General features: G+C 46.2%; 1 protein-coding gene across 3 annotated transcripts in view; it reads left to right on the top strand.

The window, feature by feature from the left end:
* LOC118402503 (rho GTPase-activating protein 45-like) overlaps window positions 1-17,516 on the top strand; it is a 34,122-nt gene that overhangs the window by 10,590 nt on the left and 6,016 nt on the right. For all 3 annotated transcript variants that reach the window (XM_052476515.1, XM_052476516.1, XM_052476514.1), the window contains exons 11-13: window positions 16,558-16,722; window positions 16,852-16,989; window positions 17,233-17,504. In XM_052476515.1, coding sequence (XP_052332475.1) covers window positions 16,558-16,722; window positions 16,852-16,989; window positions 17,233-17,504 — 575 coding nt within the window. The remainder of the gene's footprint in view (window positions 1-16,557; window positions 16,723-16,851; window positions 16,990-17,232; window positions 17,505-17,516) is intronic.

Raw genomic sequence — 17,516 nt, 5'->3', positions numbered from 1 at the left:
TCGCAATGAGTCGTCGAGCCACGGAGCGGGAGGGGAGGACCGAGCCGGCCTGGAGGATAGGGGACATAGAGAGTCAAAGGATGCAGAAAGGGAGGAGAGGAGGGTTGAGGAGGCAGAATCAGGAGATAGGTTGGAGAAGGTTTGAGCAGAGGGAAGAGATGATAGGATGGAAGAGGAGAGAGTAGCGGGGGAGAGAGCGAAGGTTGGGACGGCGCGATACCATCCGAGTAGGGGCAGTGTGGGAAGTGTTGGATGAGAGCGAGAGGGAAAAGGATACAAGGTAGTGGTCGGAGACTTGGAGGGGAGTTGCAATGGGGTTAGTGGAAGAACAGCATCTAGTAAAGATGAGGTCGAGCGTATTGCCTGCCTTGTGAGTAGGGGGGGAAGGTGAGAGGGTGAGGTCAAAAGAGGAGAGGAGTGGAAAGAAGGAGGCAGAGAGGAATGAGTCAAAGGTAGACGTGGGGAGGTTAAAGTCGCCCAGAACTGTGAGAGGTGAGCCGTCCTCAGGAAAGGAGCTTATCAAGGCATCAAGCTCATTGATGAACTCTCCGAGGGAACTCTTACCTAAACCAGGTTCATATCCTCTACCCAACCCTACCCTCTAAACCCTTACCTAAACCAGGTTCATATCCTCTACCCAACCCTACCCTCTAAACCCTTACCTAAACCAGGTTCATATCCTCTACCCAACCCTACCCTCTAAACCCTTACCTAAACCAGGTTCATATCCTCTACCCAACCCTACCCTCTAAACTCTTACCTAAACCAGGTTCATATCCTCTACCCAACCCTACCCTCTAAACTCTTACCTAAACCAGGTTCATATCCTCTACCCAACCCTACCCTCTAAACTCTTACCTAAACCAGGTTCATATCCTCTACCCAACCCTACCCTCTAAACCCTTACCTAAACCAGGTTCATATCCTCTACCCAACCCTACCCTCTAAACCCTTACCTAAACCAGGTTCATATCCTCTACCCAACCCTACCCTCTAAACCCTTACCTAAACCAGGTTCATATCCTCTACCCAACCCTACCCTCTAAACCCTTACCTAAACCAGGTTCATATCCTCTACCCAACCCTACCCTCTAAACCCTTACCTAAACCAGGTTCATATCCTCTACCCAACCCTACCCCTCTAAACCCTTACCTAAACCAGGTTCATATCCTCTACCCAACCCTACCCTCTAAACCCTTACCTAAACCAGGTTCATATCCTCTACCCAACCCTACCCTCTAAACCCTTACCTAAACCAGGTTCATATCCTCTACCCAACCCTACCCTAAACCCTAGGTTCCCTCTAAACCCTACCCTCTAAACCCTTACCTAAACCAGGTTCATATCCTCTACCCAACCCTACCCTCTAAACCCTTACCTAAACCAGGTTCATATCCTCTACCCAACCCTACCCTCTAAACCCTTACCTAAACCACCCAACCCTACCCTCTAAACCCTTACCTAAACCAGGTTCATATCCTCTACCCAACCCTACCCTCTAAACCCTTACCTAAACCAGGTTCATATCCTCTACCCAACCCTACCCTCTAAACCCTTACCTAAACCAGGTTCATATCCTCTACCCAACCCTACCCTCTAAACCCTTACCTAAACCAGGTTCATATCCTCTACCCAACCCTACCCTCTAAACCTTACCTAAACCAGGTTCATATCCTCTACCCAACCCTACCCTCTAAACCCTTACCTAAACCAGGTTCATATCCTCTACCCAACCCTACCCTCTAAACCCTTACCTAAACCAGGTTCATATCCTCTACCCAACCCTACCCTCTAAACCCTTACCTAAACCAGGTTCATATCCTCTACCCAACCCTACCCTCTAAACTCTTACCTAAACCAGGTTCATATCCTCTACCCAACCCTACCCTCTAAACCCTTACCTAAACCAGGTTCATATCCTCTACCCAACCCTACCCTCTAAACCCTTACCTAAACCAGGTTCATATCCTCTACCCAACCCTACCCTCTAAACCCTTACCTAAACCAGGTTCATATCCTCTACCCAACCCTACCCTCTAAACCCTTACCTAAACCAGGTTCATATCCTCTACCCAACCCTACCCTCTAAACCCTTACCTAAACCAGGTTCATATCCTCTACCCAACCCTACCCTCTAAACCCTTACCTAAACCAGGTTCATATCCTCTACCCAACCCTACCCTCTAAACCCTTACCTAAACCAGGTTCATATACCCCTCTAAACCCAACCCTACCCTCTAAACCCTTACCTAAACCAGGTTCATATCCTCTACCCAACCCTACCCTCTAAACCCTTACCTAAACCAGGTTCATATCCTCTACCCAACCCTACCCTCTAAACCCTTACCTAAACCAGGTTCATATCCTCTACCCAACCCTACCCTCTAAACCCTTACCTAAACCAGGTTCATATCCTCTACCCAACCCTACCCTCTAAACCCTTACCTAAACCAGGTTCATATCCTCTACCCAACCCTACCCTCTAAACCCTTACCTAAACCAGGTTCATATCCTCTACCCAACCCTACCCTCTAAACCCTTACCTAAACCAGGTTCATATCCTCTACCCAACCCTACCCTCTAAACCCTTACCTAAACCAGGTTCATATCCTCTACCCAACCCTACCCTCTAAACTCTTACCTAAACCAGGTTCATATCCTCTACCCAACCCTACCCTCTAAACCCTTACCTAAACCAGGTTCATATCCTCTACCCAACCCTACCCTCTAAACCCTTACCTAAACCAGGTTCATATCCTCTACCCAACCCTACCCTCTAAACCCTTACCTAAACCAGGTTCATATCCTCTACCCAACCCTACCCTCTAAACCCTTACCTAAACCAGGTTCATATCCTCTACCCAACCCTACCCTCTAAACCCTTACCTAAACCAGGTTCATATCCTCTACCCAACCCTACCCTCTAAACCCTTACCTAAACCAGGTTCATATCCTCTACCCAACCCTACCCTCTAAACCCTTACCTAAACCAGGTTCATATCCTCTACCCAACCCTACCCTCTAAACCCTTACCTAAACCAGGTTCATATCCTCTAAACCCCCAACCCTACCCTCTAAACCCTTACCTAAACCAGGTTCATATCCTCTACCCAACCCTACCCTCTAAACCCTTACCTAAACCAGGTTCATATCCTCTACCCAACCCTACCCTCTAAACCCTTACCTAAACCAGGTTCATATCCTCTACCCAACCCTACCCTCTAAACCCTTACCTAAACCAGGTTCATATCCTCTACCCAACCCTACCCTCTAAACCCTTACCTAAACCAGGTTCATATCCTCTACCCAACCCTACCCTCTAAACCCTTACCTAAACCAGGTTCATATACCCAATACCCCCTCTACCCAAACCCTACCCTCTAAACCCTTACCTAAACCAGGTTCATATCCTCTACCCAACCCTACCCTCTAAACCCTTACCAAACCAGGTTCATATCCTCTACCCAACCCTACCCTCTAAACCCTTACCTAAACCAGGTTCATATCCTCTACCCAACCCTACCCTCTAAACCCTTACCTAAACCAGGTTCATATCCTCTACCCAACCCTACCCTCTAAACCCTTACCTAAACCAGGTTCATATCCTCTACCCAACCCTACTAAACCCTTACCTAAACCAGGTTCATATCCCTACCCAACCCTACCCCTCTTAAACCAGGTTCATATCCTCTACCCAACCCTACCCTCTAAACCCTTACCTAAACCAGGTTCATATCCTCTACCCAACCCTACCCTCTAAACCCTTACCTAAACCAGGTTCATATCCTCTACCCAACCCTACCCTCTAAACCCTTACCTAAACCAGGTTCATATCCTCTACCCAACCCTACCCTCTAAACCCTTACCTAAACCAGGTTCATATCCTCTACCCAACCCTACCCTACCTAAACCCTTACCTAAACCAGGTTCATATCCTCTACCCAACCCTACCCTCTAAACCCTTACCCAAACCAGGTTCATATCCTCTACCCAACCCTACCCTCTAAACCCTTACCTAAACCAGGTTCATATCCTCTACCCAACCCTACCCTCTAAACCCTTACCTAAACCAGGTTCATATCCTCTACCCAACCCTACCCTCTAAACCCTTACCTAAACCAGGTTCATATCCTCTACCCAACCCTACCCTCTAAACTCTTACCTAAACCAGGTTCATATCCTCTACCCAACCCTACCCTCTAAACTCTTACCTAAACCAGGTTCATATCCTCTACCCAACCCTACCCTCTAAACCCTTACCTAAACCAGGTTCATATCCTCTACCCAACCCTACCTAAACTCTTAAACCAGGTTCATATCCTCTACCCAACCCTAAACCTAAACCAGGTTCATATCCTCTACCCAACCCTACCCTCTAAACTCTTACCTAAACCAGGTTCATATCCTCTACCCAACCCTACCCTCTAAACCCTTACCTAAACCAGGTTCATATCCTCTACCCAACCCTACCCTCTAAACCCTTACCTAAACCAGGTTCATATCCTCTACCCAACCCTACCCTACCTAAACCCTCTACCCAACCCTACCCTCTAAACCTTACCTAAACCAGGTTCATATCCTCTACCCAACCCTACCCTCTAAACCCTTACCTAAACCAGGTTCATATCCTCTACCCAACCCTACCCTCTAAACCCTTACCTAAACCAGGTTCATATCCTCTACCCAACCCTACCCTCTAAACCCTTACCTAAACCAGGTTCATATCCTCTACCCAACCCTACCCTCTAAACCTTACCTAAACCAGGTTCATATCCTCTACCCAACCCTACCCTCTAAACCCTTACCTAAACCAGGTTCATATCCTCTACCCAACCCTACCCTCTAAACCCTTACCTAAACCAGGTTCATATCCTCTACCCAACCCTACCCTCTAAACCCTTACCTAAACCAGGTTCATATCCTCTACCCAACCCTACCCTCTAAACCCTTACCTAAACCAGGTTCATATCCTCTACCCAACCCCTACCCTCTAAACCCTTACCTAAACCAGGTTCATATCCTCTACCCAACCCTACCCTCTAAACCCTTACCTAAACCAGGTTCATATCCTCTACCCAACCCTACCCTCTAAACCCTTACCTAAACCAGGTTCATATCCTCTACCCAACCCTACCCTCTAAACCCTTACCTAAACCAGGTTCATATCCTCTACCCAACCCTACCCTCTAAACTCTTACCTAAACCAGGTTCATATCCTCTACCCAACCTACCCCTAAACTCTTACCCAAACCCATCCTCTACCCAACCCTACCCTAAACCCTTACCTAAACCAGGTTCATATCCTCTACCCAACCCTACCCTCTAAACCCTTACCTAAACCAGGTTCATATCCTCTACCCAACCCTACCCTCTAAACCCTTACCTAAACCAGGTTCATATCCTCTACCCAACCCTACCCTCTAAACTCTTACCTAAACCAGGTTCATATCCTCTACCCAACCCTACCCTCTAAACCCTTACCTAAACCAGGTTCATATCCTCTACCCAACCCTACCCTCTAAACCCTTACCTAAACCAGGTTCATATCCTCTACCCAACCCTACCCTCTAAACTCTTACCCAAACCAGGTTCATATCCTCTACCCAACCCTACCCTCTAAACCCTTACCTAAACCAGGTTCATATCCTCTACCCAACCCTACCCTCTAAACTCTTACCTAAACCAGGTTCATATCCTCTACCCAACCCTACCCTCTAAACCCTTACCTAAACCAGGTTCATATCCTCTACCCAACCCTACCCTCTAAACTCTTACCTAAACCAGGTTCATATCCTCTACCCAACCCTACCCTCTAAACCCTTACCTAAACCAGGTTCATATCCTCTACCCAAACCCTACCCTCTAAACTCTTACCTAAACCAGGTTCATATCCTCTACCCAACCCTACCCTCTAAACTCTTACCTAAACCAGGTTCATATCCTCTACCCAACCCTACCCTCTAAACCCTTACCTAAACCAGGTTCATATCCTCTACCCAACCCTACCCTCTAAACCCTTACCTAAACCAGGTTCATATCCTCTACCCAACCCTACCCTCTAAACTCTTACCTAAACCAGGTTCATATCCTCTACCCAACCCTACCCTCTAAACTCTTACCTAAACCAGGTTCATATCCTCTACCCAACCCTACCCTCTAAACCCTTACCTAAACCAGGTTCATATCCTCTACCCAACCCTACCCTCTAAACCCTTACCTAAACCAGGTTCATATCCCTACCCAACCCTACCCCTAAACCCTTACCTAAACCAGGTTCCCTACCCAACCCTACCCTCTTACCTAAACCAGGTTCATATCCTCTACCCAACCCTACCCTCTAAACTCTTACCTAAACCAGGTTCATATCCTCTACCCAACCCTACCCTCTAAACCCTTACCTAAACCAGGTTCATATCCTCTACCCAACCCTACCCTCTAAACCCTTACCTAAACCAGGTTCATATCCTCTACCCAACCCTACCCTCTAAACCCTTACCTAAACCAGGTTCATATCCTCTACCCAACCCTACCCTCTAAACTCTTACCTAAACCAGGTTCATATCCTCTACCCAACCCTACCCTCTAAACCCTTACCTAAACCAGGTTCATATCCTCTACCCAACCCTACCCTCTAAACCCTTACCTAAACCAGGTTCATATCCTCTACCCAACCCTACCCCTAAACCCTTACCTAAACCAGGTTCATATCCTCTACCCAACCCTACCCTCTAAACTTACCTAAACCAGGTTCATATCCTCTACCCAACCCTACCCTCTAAACCCTTACCTAAACCAGGTTCATATCCTCTACCCAACCCTACCCTCTAAACCCTTACCTAAACCAGGTTCATATCCTCTACCCAACCCTACCCTCTAAACTCTTACCTAAACCAGGTTCATATCCTCTACCCAACCCTACCCTCTAAACCCTTACCTAAACCAGGTTCATATCCTCTACCCAACCCTACCCTCTAAACTCTTACCTAAACCAGGTTCATATCCTCTACCCAACCCTACCCTCTAAACCCTTACCTAAACCAGGTTCATATCCTCTACCCAACCCTACCCTCTCAACCCTTACCTAAACCAGGTTCATATCCTCTACCCAACCCTACCCTCTAAACCCTTACCTAAACCAGGTTCATATCCTCTACCCAACCCTACCCTCTAAACCCTTACCTAAACCAGGTTCATATCTCTACCCAACCCTACCCTCTAAACCCTTACCTAAACCAGGTTCATATCCTCTACCCAACCCTACCCTCTAAACTCTTACCTAAACCAGGTTCATATCCTCTACCCAAACCCTACCTAAACCAGGTTCCCTCTACCCAACCCTACCCTCTTACCTAAACCAGGTTCATATCCTCTACCCAACCCTACCCTCTAAACCCTTACCTAAACCAGGTTCATATCCTCTACCCAACCCTACCCTCTAAACCCTTACCTAAACCAGGTTCATATCCTCTACCCAACCCTACCCTCTAAACCCTTACCTAAACCAGGTTCATATCCTCTACCCAACCCTACCCTCTAAACTCTTACCTAAACCAGGTTCATATCCTCTACCCAACCCTACCCTCTAAACCTCTTACCCAAACCAGGTTCATATCCTCTACCCAACCCTACCCTCTAAACTCTTACCTAAACCAGGTTCATATCCTCTACCCAACCCTACCTCTAAACTCTTACCTAAACCAGGTTCATATCCTCTACCCAACCCTACCCTCTAAACCCTTACCTAAACCAGGTTCATATCCTCTACCCAACCCTACCCTCTAAACTCTTACCTAAACCAGGTTCATATCCTCTACCCAACCCTACCCTCTAAACTCTTACCCAAACCAGGTTCATATCCTCTACCCAACCCTACCCTCTAAACTCTTACCTAAACCAGGTTCATATCCTCTACCCAACCCTACCCTCTAAACCCTTACCTAAACCAGGTTCATATCCTCTACCCTAAACCCTACCCTCTAAACCTTACCTAAACCAGGTTCATATCCTCTACCCAACCCTACCCTCTAAACTCTTACCTAAACCAGGTTCATATCCTCTACCCAACCCTACCCTCTAAACCCTTACCTAAACCAGGTTCATATCCTCTACCCAACCCTACCCTCTAAACTCTTACCTAAACCAGGTTCATATCCTCTACCCAACCCTACCCTCTAAACCCTTACCTAAACCAGGTTCATATCCTCTACCCAACCCTACCCTCTAAACCCTTACCTAAACCAGGTTCATATCCTCTACCCAACCCTACCCTCTAAACCCTTACCTAAACCAGGTTCATATCTCTACCCAACCCTACCCTCTAAACTCTTACCTAAACCAGGTTCATATCCTCTACCCAACCCTACCCTCTAAACTCTTACCTAAACCAGGTTCATATCCTCTACCCAACCCTACCCTCTAAACCCTTACCTAAACCAGGTTCATATCCTCTACCCAACCCTACCCTCTAAACCCTTACCTAAACCAGGTTCATATCCTCTACCCAACCCTACCCTCTAAACTCTTACCTAAACCAGGTTCATATCCTCTACCCAACCCTACCCTCTAAACTCTTACCTAAACCAGGTTCATATCCTCTACCCAACCCTACCCTCTAAACTCTTACCTAAACCAGGTTCATATCCTCTACCCAACCCTACCCTCTAAACCCTTACCTAAACCAGGTTCATACCCAATCCTCTAAACCCAACCCTACCCTCTAAACCCTTACCTAAACCAGGTTCATATCCTCTACCCAACCCTACCCTCTAAACCCTTACCTAAACCAGGTTCATATCCTCTACCCAACCCTACCCTCTAAACCCTTACCTAAACCAGGTTCATATCCTCTACCCAACCCTACCCTCTAAACTCTTACCTAAACCAGGTTCATATCCTCTACCCAACCCTACCCTCTAAACCCTTACCTAAACCAGGTTCATATCCTCTACCCAACCCTACCCTCTAAACCTCTTACCTAAACCAGGTTCATATCCTCTACCCAACCCTACCCCTAAACTTACCTACATATCCTCTACCCAACCCTACCCTCTAAACCTTAAACCAGGTTCATATCCTCTACCCAACCCTACCCTCTAAACCTTACCTAAACCAGGTTCATATCCTCTACCCAACCCTACCCTCTAAACCCTTACCTAAACCAGGTTCATATCCTCTACCCAACCCTACCCTCTAAACCTTACCTAAACCAGGTTCATATCCTCTACCCAACCCTACCCTCTAAACCCTTACCTAAACCAGGTTCATATCCTCTACCCAACCCTACCCTCTAAACCCTTACCTAAACCAGGTTCATATCCTCTACCCAACCCTACCCTCTAAACTCTTACCCAAACCAGGTTCATATCCTCTACCCAACCCTACCCTCTAAACCTTACCTAAACCAGGTTCATATCCTCTACCCAACCCTACCCTCTAAACCCTTACCCAAACCAGGTTCATATCCTCTACCCAACCCTACCCTCTAAACCCTTACCTAAACCAGGTTCATATCCTCTACCCAACCCTACCCTCTAAACTCTTACCTAAACCAGGTTCATATCCTCTACCCAACCCTACCCTCTAAACCCTTACCTAAACCAGGTTCATATCCTCTACCCAACCCTACCCTCTAAACCCTTACCTAAACCAGGTTCATATCCTCTACCCAACCCTACCCTCTAAACTACCCTTACCTAAACCAGGTTCATATCCTCTACCCAACCCTACCCTCTAAACCCTTACCTAAACCAGGTTCATATCTACCCAACCCTACCCTAAACCCTACCCTCTAAACCCTTACCTAAACCAGGTTCATATCCTCTACCCAACCCTACCCTCTAAACTCTTACCCAAACCAGGTTCATATCCTCTACCCAACCCTACCCTCTAAACCTACCTAAACTCATATCCTCTACCCAACCCTACCCTTAAACCTAAACCAGGTTCATATCCTCTACCCAACCCTACCCTCTAAACTCTTACCCAAACCAGGTTCATATCCTCTACCCAACCCTACCCTCTAAACCCTTACCTAAACCAGGTTCATATCCTCTACCCAACCCTACCTCTAAACCCTTACCTAAACCAGGTTCATATCCTCTACCCAACCCTACCCTCTAAACCCTTACCTAAACCAGGTTCATATCCTCTACCCAACCCTACCCTCTAAACTCTTACCTAAACCAGGTTCATATCCTCTACCCAACCCTACCCTCTAAACCCTTACCTAAACCAGGTTCATATCCTCTACCCAACCCTACCCTCTAAACCCTTACCTAAACCAGGTTCATATCCTCTACCCAACCCTACCCTCTAAACCCTTACCTAAACCAGGTTCATATCCTCTACCCAACCCTACCCTCTAAACCTTACTTAAACCAGGTTCATACATCTACCTAAACCAGGTTCATATCCTCTACCCAACCCTACCCTCTAAACTCTTACCCAAACCAGGTTCATATCCTCTACCCAACCCTACCCTCTAAACCCTTACCTAAACCAGGTTCATATCCTCTACCCAACCCTATCTAAACTCTTACCTAAACCAGGTTCATAGGCCCTCTACCCAACCCTCTAAACCCTTACCTAAACCAGGTTCATATCCTCTACCCAACCCTACCCTCTAAACTCTTACCTAAACCAGGTTCATATCCTCTACCCAACCCTACCCTCTAAACCCTTACCTAAACCAGGTTCATATCCTCTACCCAACCCTACCCTCTAAACCCTTACCTAAACCAGGTTCATATCCTCTACCCAACCCTACCCTCTAAACCCTTACCTAAACCAGGTTCATATCCTCTACCCAACCCTACCCTCTAAACCCTTACCTAAACCAGGTTCATATCCTCTACCCAACCCTACCCTCTAAACTCTTACCTAAACCAGGTTCATATCCTCTACCCAACCCTACCCTCTAAACCCTTACCTAAACCAGGTTCATATCCTCTACCCAACCCTACCCTCTAAACCCTTACCTAAACCAGGTTCATATCCTCTACCCAACCCTACCCTCTAAACCCTTACCTAAACCAGGTTCATATCCTCTACCCAACCCTACCCTCTAAACCCTTACCTAAACCGTTGGAGAAGGTTCATATCCTCTACCCAACCCTACCCTCTAAACCCTTACCTAAACCAGGTTCATATCCTCTACCCAACCCTACCCTCTAAACTCTTACCCAAACCAGGTTCATATCCTCTACCCAACCCTACCCTCTAAACTCTTACCTAAACCAGGTTCATATCCTCTACCCAACCCTACCCTCTAAACTCTTACCTAAACCAGGTTCATATCCTCTACCCAACCCTACCCTCTAAACCCTTACCTAAACCAGGTTCATATCCTACCCAACCCTACCCTAAACCCTACCTAAACCAGGTTCATATCCTCTACCCAAACCCTCTAAACCTTACCTAAACCAGGTTCATATCCTCTACCCTCTAAACCCTAAACCCTCTAAACTCTTACCTAAACCAGGTTCATATCCTCTACCCAACCCTACCCTCTAAACCCTTACCTAAACCAGGTTCATATCCTCTACCCAACCCTACCCTCTAAACCCTTACCTAAACCAGGTTCATATCCTCTACCCAACCCTACCCTCTAAACTCTTACCTAAACCAGGTTCATATCCTCTACCCAACCCTACCCTCTAAACCCTTACCTAAACCAGGTTCATATCCTCTACCCAACCCTACCCTCTAAACCCTTACCTAAACCAGGTTCATATCCTCTACCCAACCCTACCCTCTAAACCCTTACCTAAACCAGGTTCATATCCTCTACCCAACCCTACCCTCTAAACCCTTACCTAAACCAGGTTCATATCCTCTACCCAACCCTACCCTCTAAACCCTTACCTAAACCAGGTTCATATCCTCTACCCAACCCTACCCTCTAAACCCTTACCTAAACCAGGTTCATATCCTCTACCCAACCCTACCCTCTAAACCTTACCTAAACCAGGTTCATATCCCAACCCTACCCAACCCTACCCTCTAAACTCTTACCTAAACCAGGTTCATATCCTCTACCCAACCCTACCCTCTAAACCCTTACCTAAACCAGGTTCATATCCTCTACCCAACCCTACCCTCTAAACCCTTACCTAAACCAGGTTCATATCCTCTACCCAACCCTACCCTCTAAACTCTTACCTAAACCAGGTTCATCCTCTACCCAATCCTCTAAACCCAACCCTACCCCTAAACTCTTACCTAAACCAGGTTCATATCCTCTACCCAACCCTACCCTCTAAACCCTTACCTAAACCAGGTTCATATCCTCTACCCAACCCTACCCTCTAAACCCTTACCTAAACCAGGTTCATATCCTCTACCCAACCCTACCCTCTAAACCCTTACCTAAACCAGGTTCATATCCTCTACCCAACCCTACCCTCTAAACCCTTACCCAAACCAGGTTCATATCCTCTACCCAACCCTACCCTCTAAACCCTTACCTAAACCAGGTTCATATCCCTACCCAACCCTACCCTCTAAACCCTTACCTAAACCAGGTTCATATCCTCTACCCAACCCTACCCTCTAAACCCTTACCTAAACCAGGTTCATATCCTCTACCCAACCCTACCCTCTAAACTCTTACCTAAACCAGGTTCATATCCTCTACCCAACCCTACCCTCTAAACCCTTACCTAAACCAGGTTCATATCCTCTACCCAACCCTACCCTCTAAACCCTTACCTAAACCAGGTTCATATCCTCTATCCAACCCTACCCTCTAAACCCTTACCTAAACCAGGTTCATATCCTCTACCCAACCCTACCCTCTAAACTCTTACCTAAACCAGGTTCATATCCTCTACCCAACCCTACCCTCTAAACTCTTACCTAAACCAGGTTCATATCCTCTACCCAACCCTACCCTCTAAACCCTTACCTAAACCAGGTTCATATCCTCTACCCAACCCTACCCTCTCAACCCTTACCTAAACCAGGTTCATATCCTCTACCCAACCCTACCCTCTAAACCCTTACCTAAACCAGGTTCATATCCTCTACCCAACCCTACCCTCTAAACTCTTACCAAACCAGGTTCATATCCTCTACCCAACCCTACCCTCTAAACCCTTACCTAAACCAGGTTCATATCCCTACCCAACCCTACCCTCTAAACCCTTACCTAAACCAGGTTCATATCCTCTACCCAACCCTACCCTCTAAACCCTTACCTAAACCAGGTTCATATCCTCTACCCAACCCTACCCTCTAAACTCTTACCCAAACCAGGTTCATATCCTCTACCCAACCCTACCCTCTAAACCCTTACCTAAACCAGGTTCATATCCCTACCCAACCCTACCCTCTAAACCCTTACCTAAACCAGGTTCATATCCTCTACCCAACCCTACCCTCTAAACCCTTACCTAAACCAGGTTCATATCCTCTACCCAACCCTACCCTCTAAACCAGGGGTGTCAAACTCATTTCGCATCGTGGGCCACATACGGCCTAGGGAGATGTCAAGTGGGCCGGACCATTAAAATTATACCATACTCTGCTATAAATAACCAAAATATCATGTCTTTCCTTTGTTTTGGTGTAAAGAACCACAAGAACATTAGGAAAATATTGAAATTTAATGAACTATCCTTTTACAAAACATTTCATGAAACACCTCATATTTCCTTAGACAAATGTGCAATTTACTTTTATCATTCACAAATATGCATTGCAACTGATCCCACTGATTGTACAAAGGCACAAAACTTTAATTGGTACTGAAAAATATAGTAATGCACTTTAAGATTAAATGAGACTTTTAAAGAAAGGAATTTTTAAACCACTTACACATACGCATATAAAATCTAAATGTAATCCCTGCGTACACCTTACAAACTAAGGAGAGTGATTTTAAATGTGTAATGAAGAAAGTGTTCGCCTGTCCTGTAAATCTGTAAACTTCATACATGAAACATACATACACATACAATACATACTGAACATTTATGGAGTTGTATGAACAGTAGAATTCCATCACACAACTTTTGTTTTGAAGCTGCTGACTAACATTAAAGTGCACATTTTTTAAATCACCACAGTAAGGATTCATCTTCACAGAGCTGTATTCTTTCAATGCAAACAGTATCTAAGGCAGCATTTTAAAGGTGTTAGTCTAGTCTGGACTTGTATTTGTACCTGAAACTTGGCATCTTTTGGCCTGTACAAGTGCATCAACACCAGGTGTCATGTCCTGACTAGCTGTCACTTTCAGAATGTCATTTAAGTGCTTGTTTGTGAGCCTTGAACGCATTTTTGTTTTATTGATATTCATCACTGAGAAAATTTGTTCACAAAGGTAGGTTGTCCCAAACATGCAAAATTTTAGCAGCCAGGGCTGTTAATTTGGGGTACCCTGGTAGTAGATACTGATAAAATCTGTCCAGACCTAGAGGCAAATTTGCCCTTCAAATCTGCATCACACTGCAAATCAATTATCTCTAGCTGGTTCATATCCGGCAGATCAGAAGCTTTAACTGTGAAAGGTGAGCGAAAAACTGAAAATTCTGTCTCAAGTTCACCAAATACCTGAAAACGTTTCTCAAACTCCCGCAGTAGTCCTGCAATTTTGTCTTTGTACCGTTTCATGTCCGCATCAGGTCTGGTCACACACACATCTCTCAGACAGGGGAAATGAGCAGGGTTGCCATTTGCCAGTTGCATCTCCCACAAAGTCAGCTTCAACTTAAATGCATGTATGTTGTCAGAAAACTGTGTGACAACTTTTTTGCGGCCTTGCAACATTTTGTTCAGATTGTTCAAGTGTTCAGTAATATCAACCAAGAATGCAAGGTCCCGTAGCCATTCCTGAGATTGTAATTCCAACACCGGTTTTCCTTTTTCTCCATGAACTGTCCGATTTCCTCTCGTAGATCAAAGAAATGCCTCAGCACACCTCGGCTTAACCATCTCACTTCAGTGTGGTATGGCAGGCTGTGGGTAATGTTGCTGTCGCTGAGAAGTTTGTCAAACTGACGATGGTTCAGACCTCTGGACCGGATGAAATTTACAGTGCGAACAACCACCTCCATGACGTGGTCCATTTTCAGCGACTTGCAACACAATGCCTCCTGGTGCAAAATACAGTGAAATGTCCAGAAACGATCTCCTCCATTAAGGGCTTGTACTTTGTCTTTGAACTTTGTCGCGACACCTGCTTTCTTTCCGACCATGGATGGCGCGCCGTCTGTAGCCAGGCTGACAACCAGGACCAGTCCACTCCAACTCTGTCCAATGCAGCAAGGACAGAGCCTAAACCTCGGCTGTTGTGGTGTCCATCATTGGCACCAACTCAAGAAACTCTTCAGTAACAGTCAATGTCTCATCAACTCCTACGAATAAATATGGCCAGTTGGGCCTAAACGTCTGTGATTCAGTGCTCTCGTCAATTGCCACGGAAAATGCAATAAATGACTTGACTCTCTGTTTCAATTGACTGTCTAAACCCGATAGTTCTAAATCCTCTCTGCTATAGTATTCCTCGTCAGGCTAATATTGGCAAAAGCTTGTCGCTTCTCGGGACATACAAGTTCAGCCGCCTTCATCATGCATCGTTTAACAAAGTCACCGTCGGAATACGGCTTCGATGCTAATGCTATTTCGCTAGCAATTAGGTAGCTGGCTTTTACCGCTGCTTCACTGACTTCTCGGCTCTGGATGAAAGTTGACTGCTGTTTCCTCAGACCCGCCAGCAATTCGTTAATCTTATCTCTTCTCAGTTGTCCTTGCAAGCCGTCATATTTTTTTCGCTGTGATGAGTCTCGTAGTGGCGTCGAATATTATATTCCTTCAATACCGAAACTTGTTGCAAACACACCAAGCACAAAGGTTTTCCGTGCATCTCTGTAAATAAATAGGACGTGGTCCATTTTTCTTTGAAAATTCTACACCCTTATCTACTTTTCTCCGTTTGGATAACGACATTTTGGCTAATGAGGGTGTAGTGGAGAGGTAGAGACATTAACAAGAGTATTAACAACGTCGTAACAAGCAGCAGATGGCGCATTGATACCGTCTGCTGTTTTCAGTCTGTCTCAGTGATGCGGCTTGTCTTCTACTCTGATGAAAAGAGTGCGCCCCTTAGCGGATAATCCATGAATTGCAGCGAATTAAAAATATTAATTCCATGTCTTTTATGCATTTTTTCCACTTTCAAATTATCCTGCGGGCCTGATCGAACCTCCTTAAACCGGTTCCGGCCCCAGGGCCATATGTTTGACACCCCTGCTCTAAACCCTTACCTAAACCAGGTTCATATCCTCTACCCAACCCCTGTAGTACTATGTACTACACTTGCTTTTAATGGCTACTTGTAATGTAAGATATCCCTGATTACCCTGAAAGGCATCCACCAAATAAAATGTATTATTGTTATTTCATGTGTTTGTGTGTGTGTGTGTGTGTGTGTGTGTGTGTGTGTGTGTGTGTGTGTGTGTGTGTGTGTGTGTGTGTGTGTGTGTGTGTGTGTGTGTGTGTGTGTGTGTGTGTGTGTGTGTGTGTGTGTGTGTGTGTGTGTGTTTGTCTGTTCCTAGACTGATGCTGAGAGTGTCATGCGTAAAACTCGAGGGTCATACATGATTCGCTGTGAGGAGTATGACAAGGCCAGGGGTCGGGCAGAGGAGGAGCTACAAGGGGGAGCAGGCGGGCTTAAAGCTCTGGACCGGAAGAAGCGATTGGAGGAGGAGGCCAGGACCAAGGTCAGCTGACTAGTCTGACCTTTTCCTAGACCTTTTCATAGATCCTGAAGTGCCAACTCTGCCAACTCAGTTATGCCAGGCGAGCAAAATGAATCGCACCTAATGTCTGGTCCATGTGTGTCTCTACAGGCTGAAGAGGCAGAGGCTGTGTATCGTGCATGTCTCTCCGAGGCGGAGGCGCGGCACCAGGAGAGAGAGCAGACTAAGGGCAGCACTCTCAGACAGATCCATGATGTCATCAGACACACAGACCACACCCTCAGATCTGTAAGTCAACTCACGCTTCTGTCAGTGAAGTAAAACCCTCAACTTATTTGCAGGTGGATTGCACTGACCAATCAAACGTCCTCATCATGACTACATCCACCTTTAGGTTTGATTATGTTCATGAAGTCTGTTCACGAGAGATCTTGGGAGAGACGAAATGTGTTCATGGAAATTGTAATTTGTCTCCATCGAATTGCTTATTCCTGGGTGTTGTAGTTCTTTACAACATGTCTCCCTCCCCAGTGCACGGTGTCGTACTATCAGCTGCTGCACATGCAGACAGCAGTGCTGCCAGTCCACTACCAGACTCTGTGTGAGAGCACCAAGCTCTACGAGCCGGGACAACAGTACGCCGCTCACGCAAGACATCTACACAAGAGCCCAGAGGACGCCAGACATCTCTACACGAGCACAGAGGATGCCAGACATCTCTACATGAGCACAGAGGATGCCAGACATCTGTCGAACCCAGAGCCTGCAGCTCACTACCACTTCGAGCCCTACTCATCAAACCAGTTTGTTCCCAC

Source organism: Oncorhynchus keta, chromosome 23 (assembly GCF_023373465.1).
Source record: "Oncorhynchus keta strain PuntledgeMale-10-30-2019 chromosome 23, Oket_V2, whole genome shotgun sequence".
Taxonomy (NCBI): Eukaryota; Metazoa; Chordata; class Actinopteri; order Salmoniformes; family Salmonidae; genus Oncorhynchus; species Oncorhynchus keta.
The sequence above is the reverse complement of the archived record's forward strand: the minus strand, read 5'-3'. Positions and strand labels throughout refer to the sequence as shown.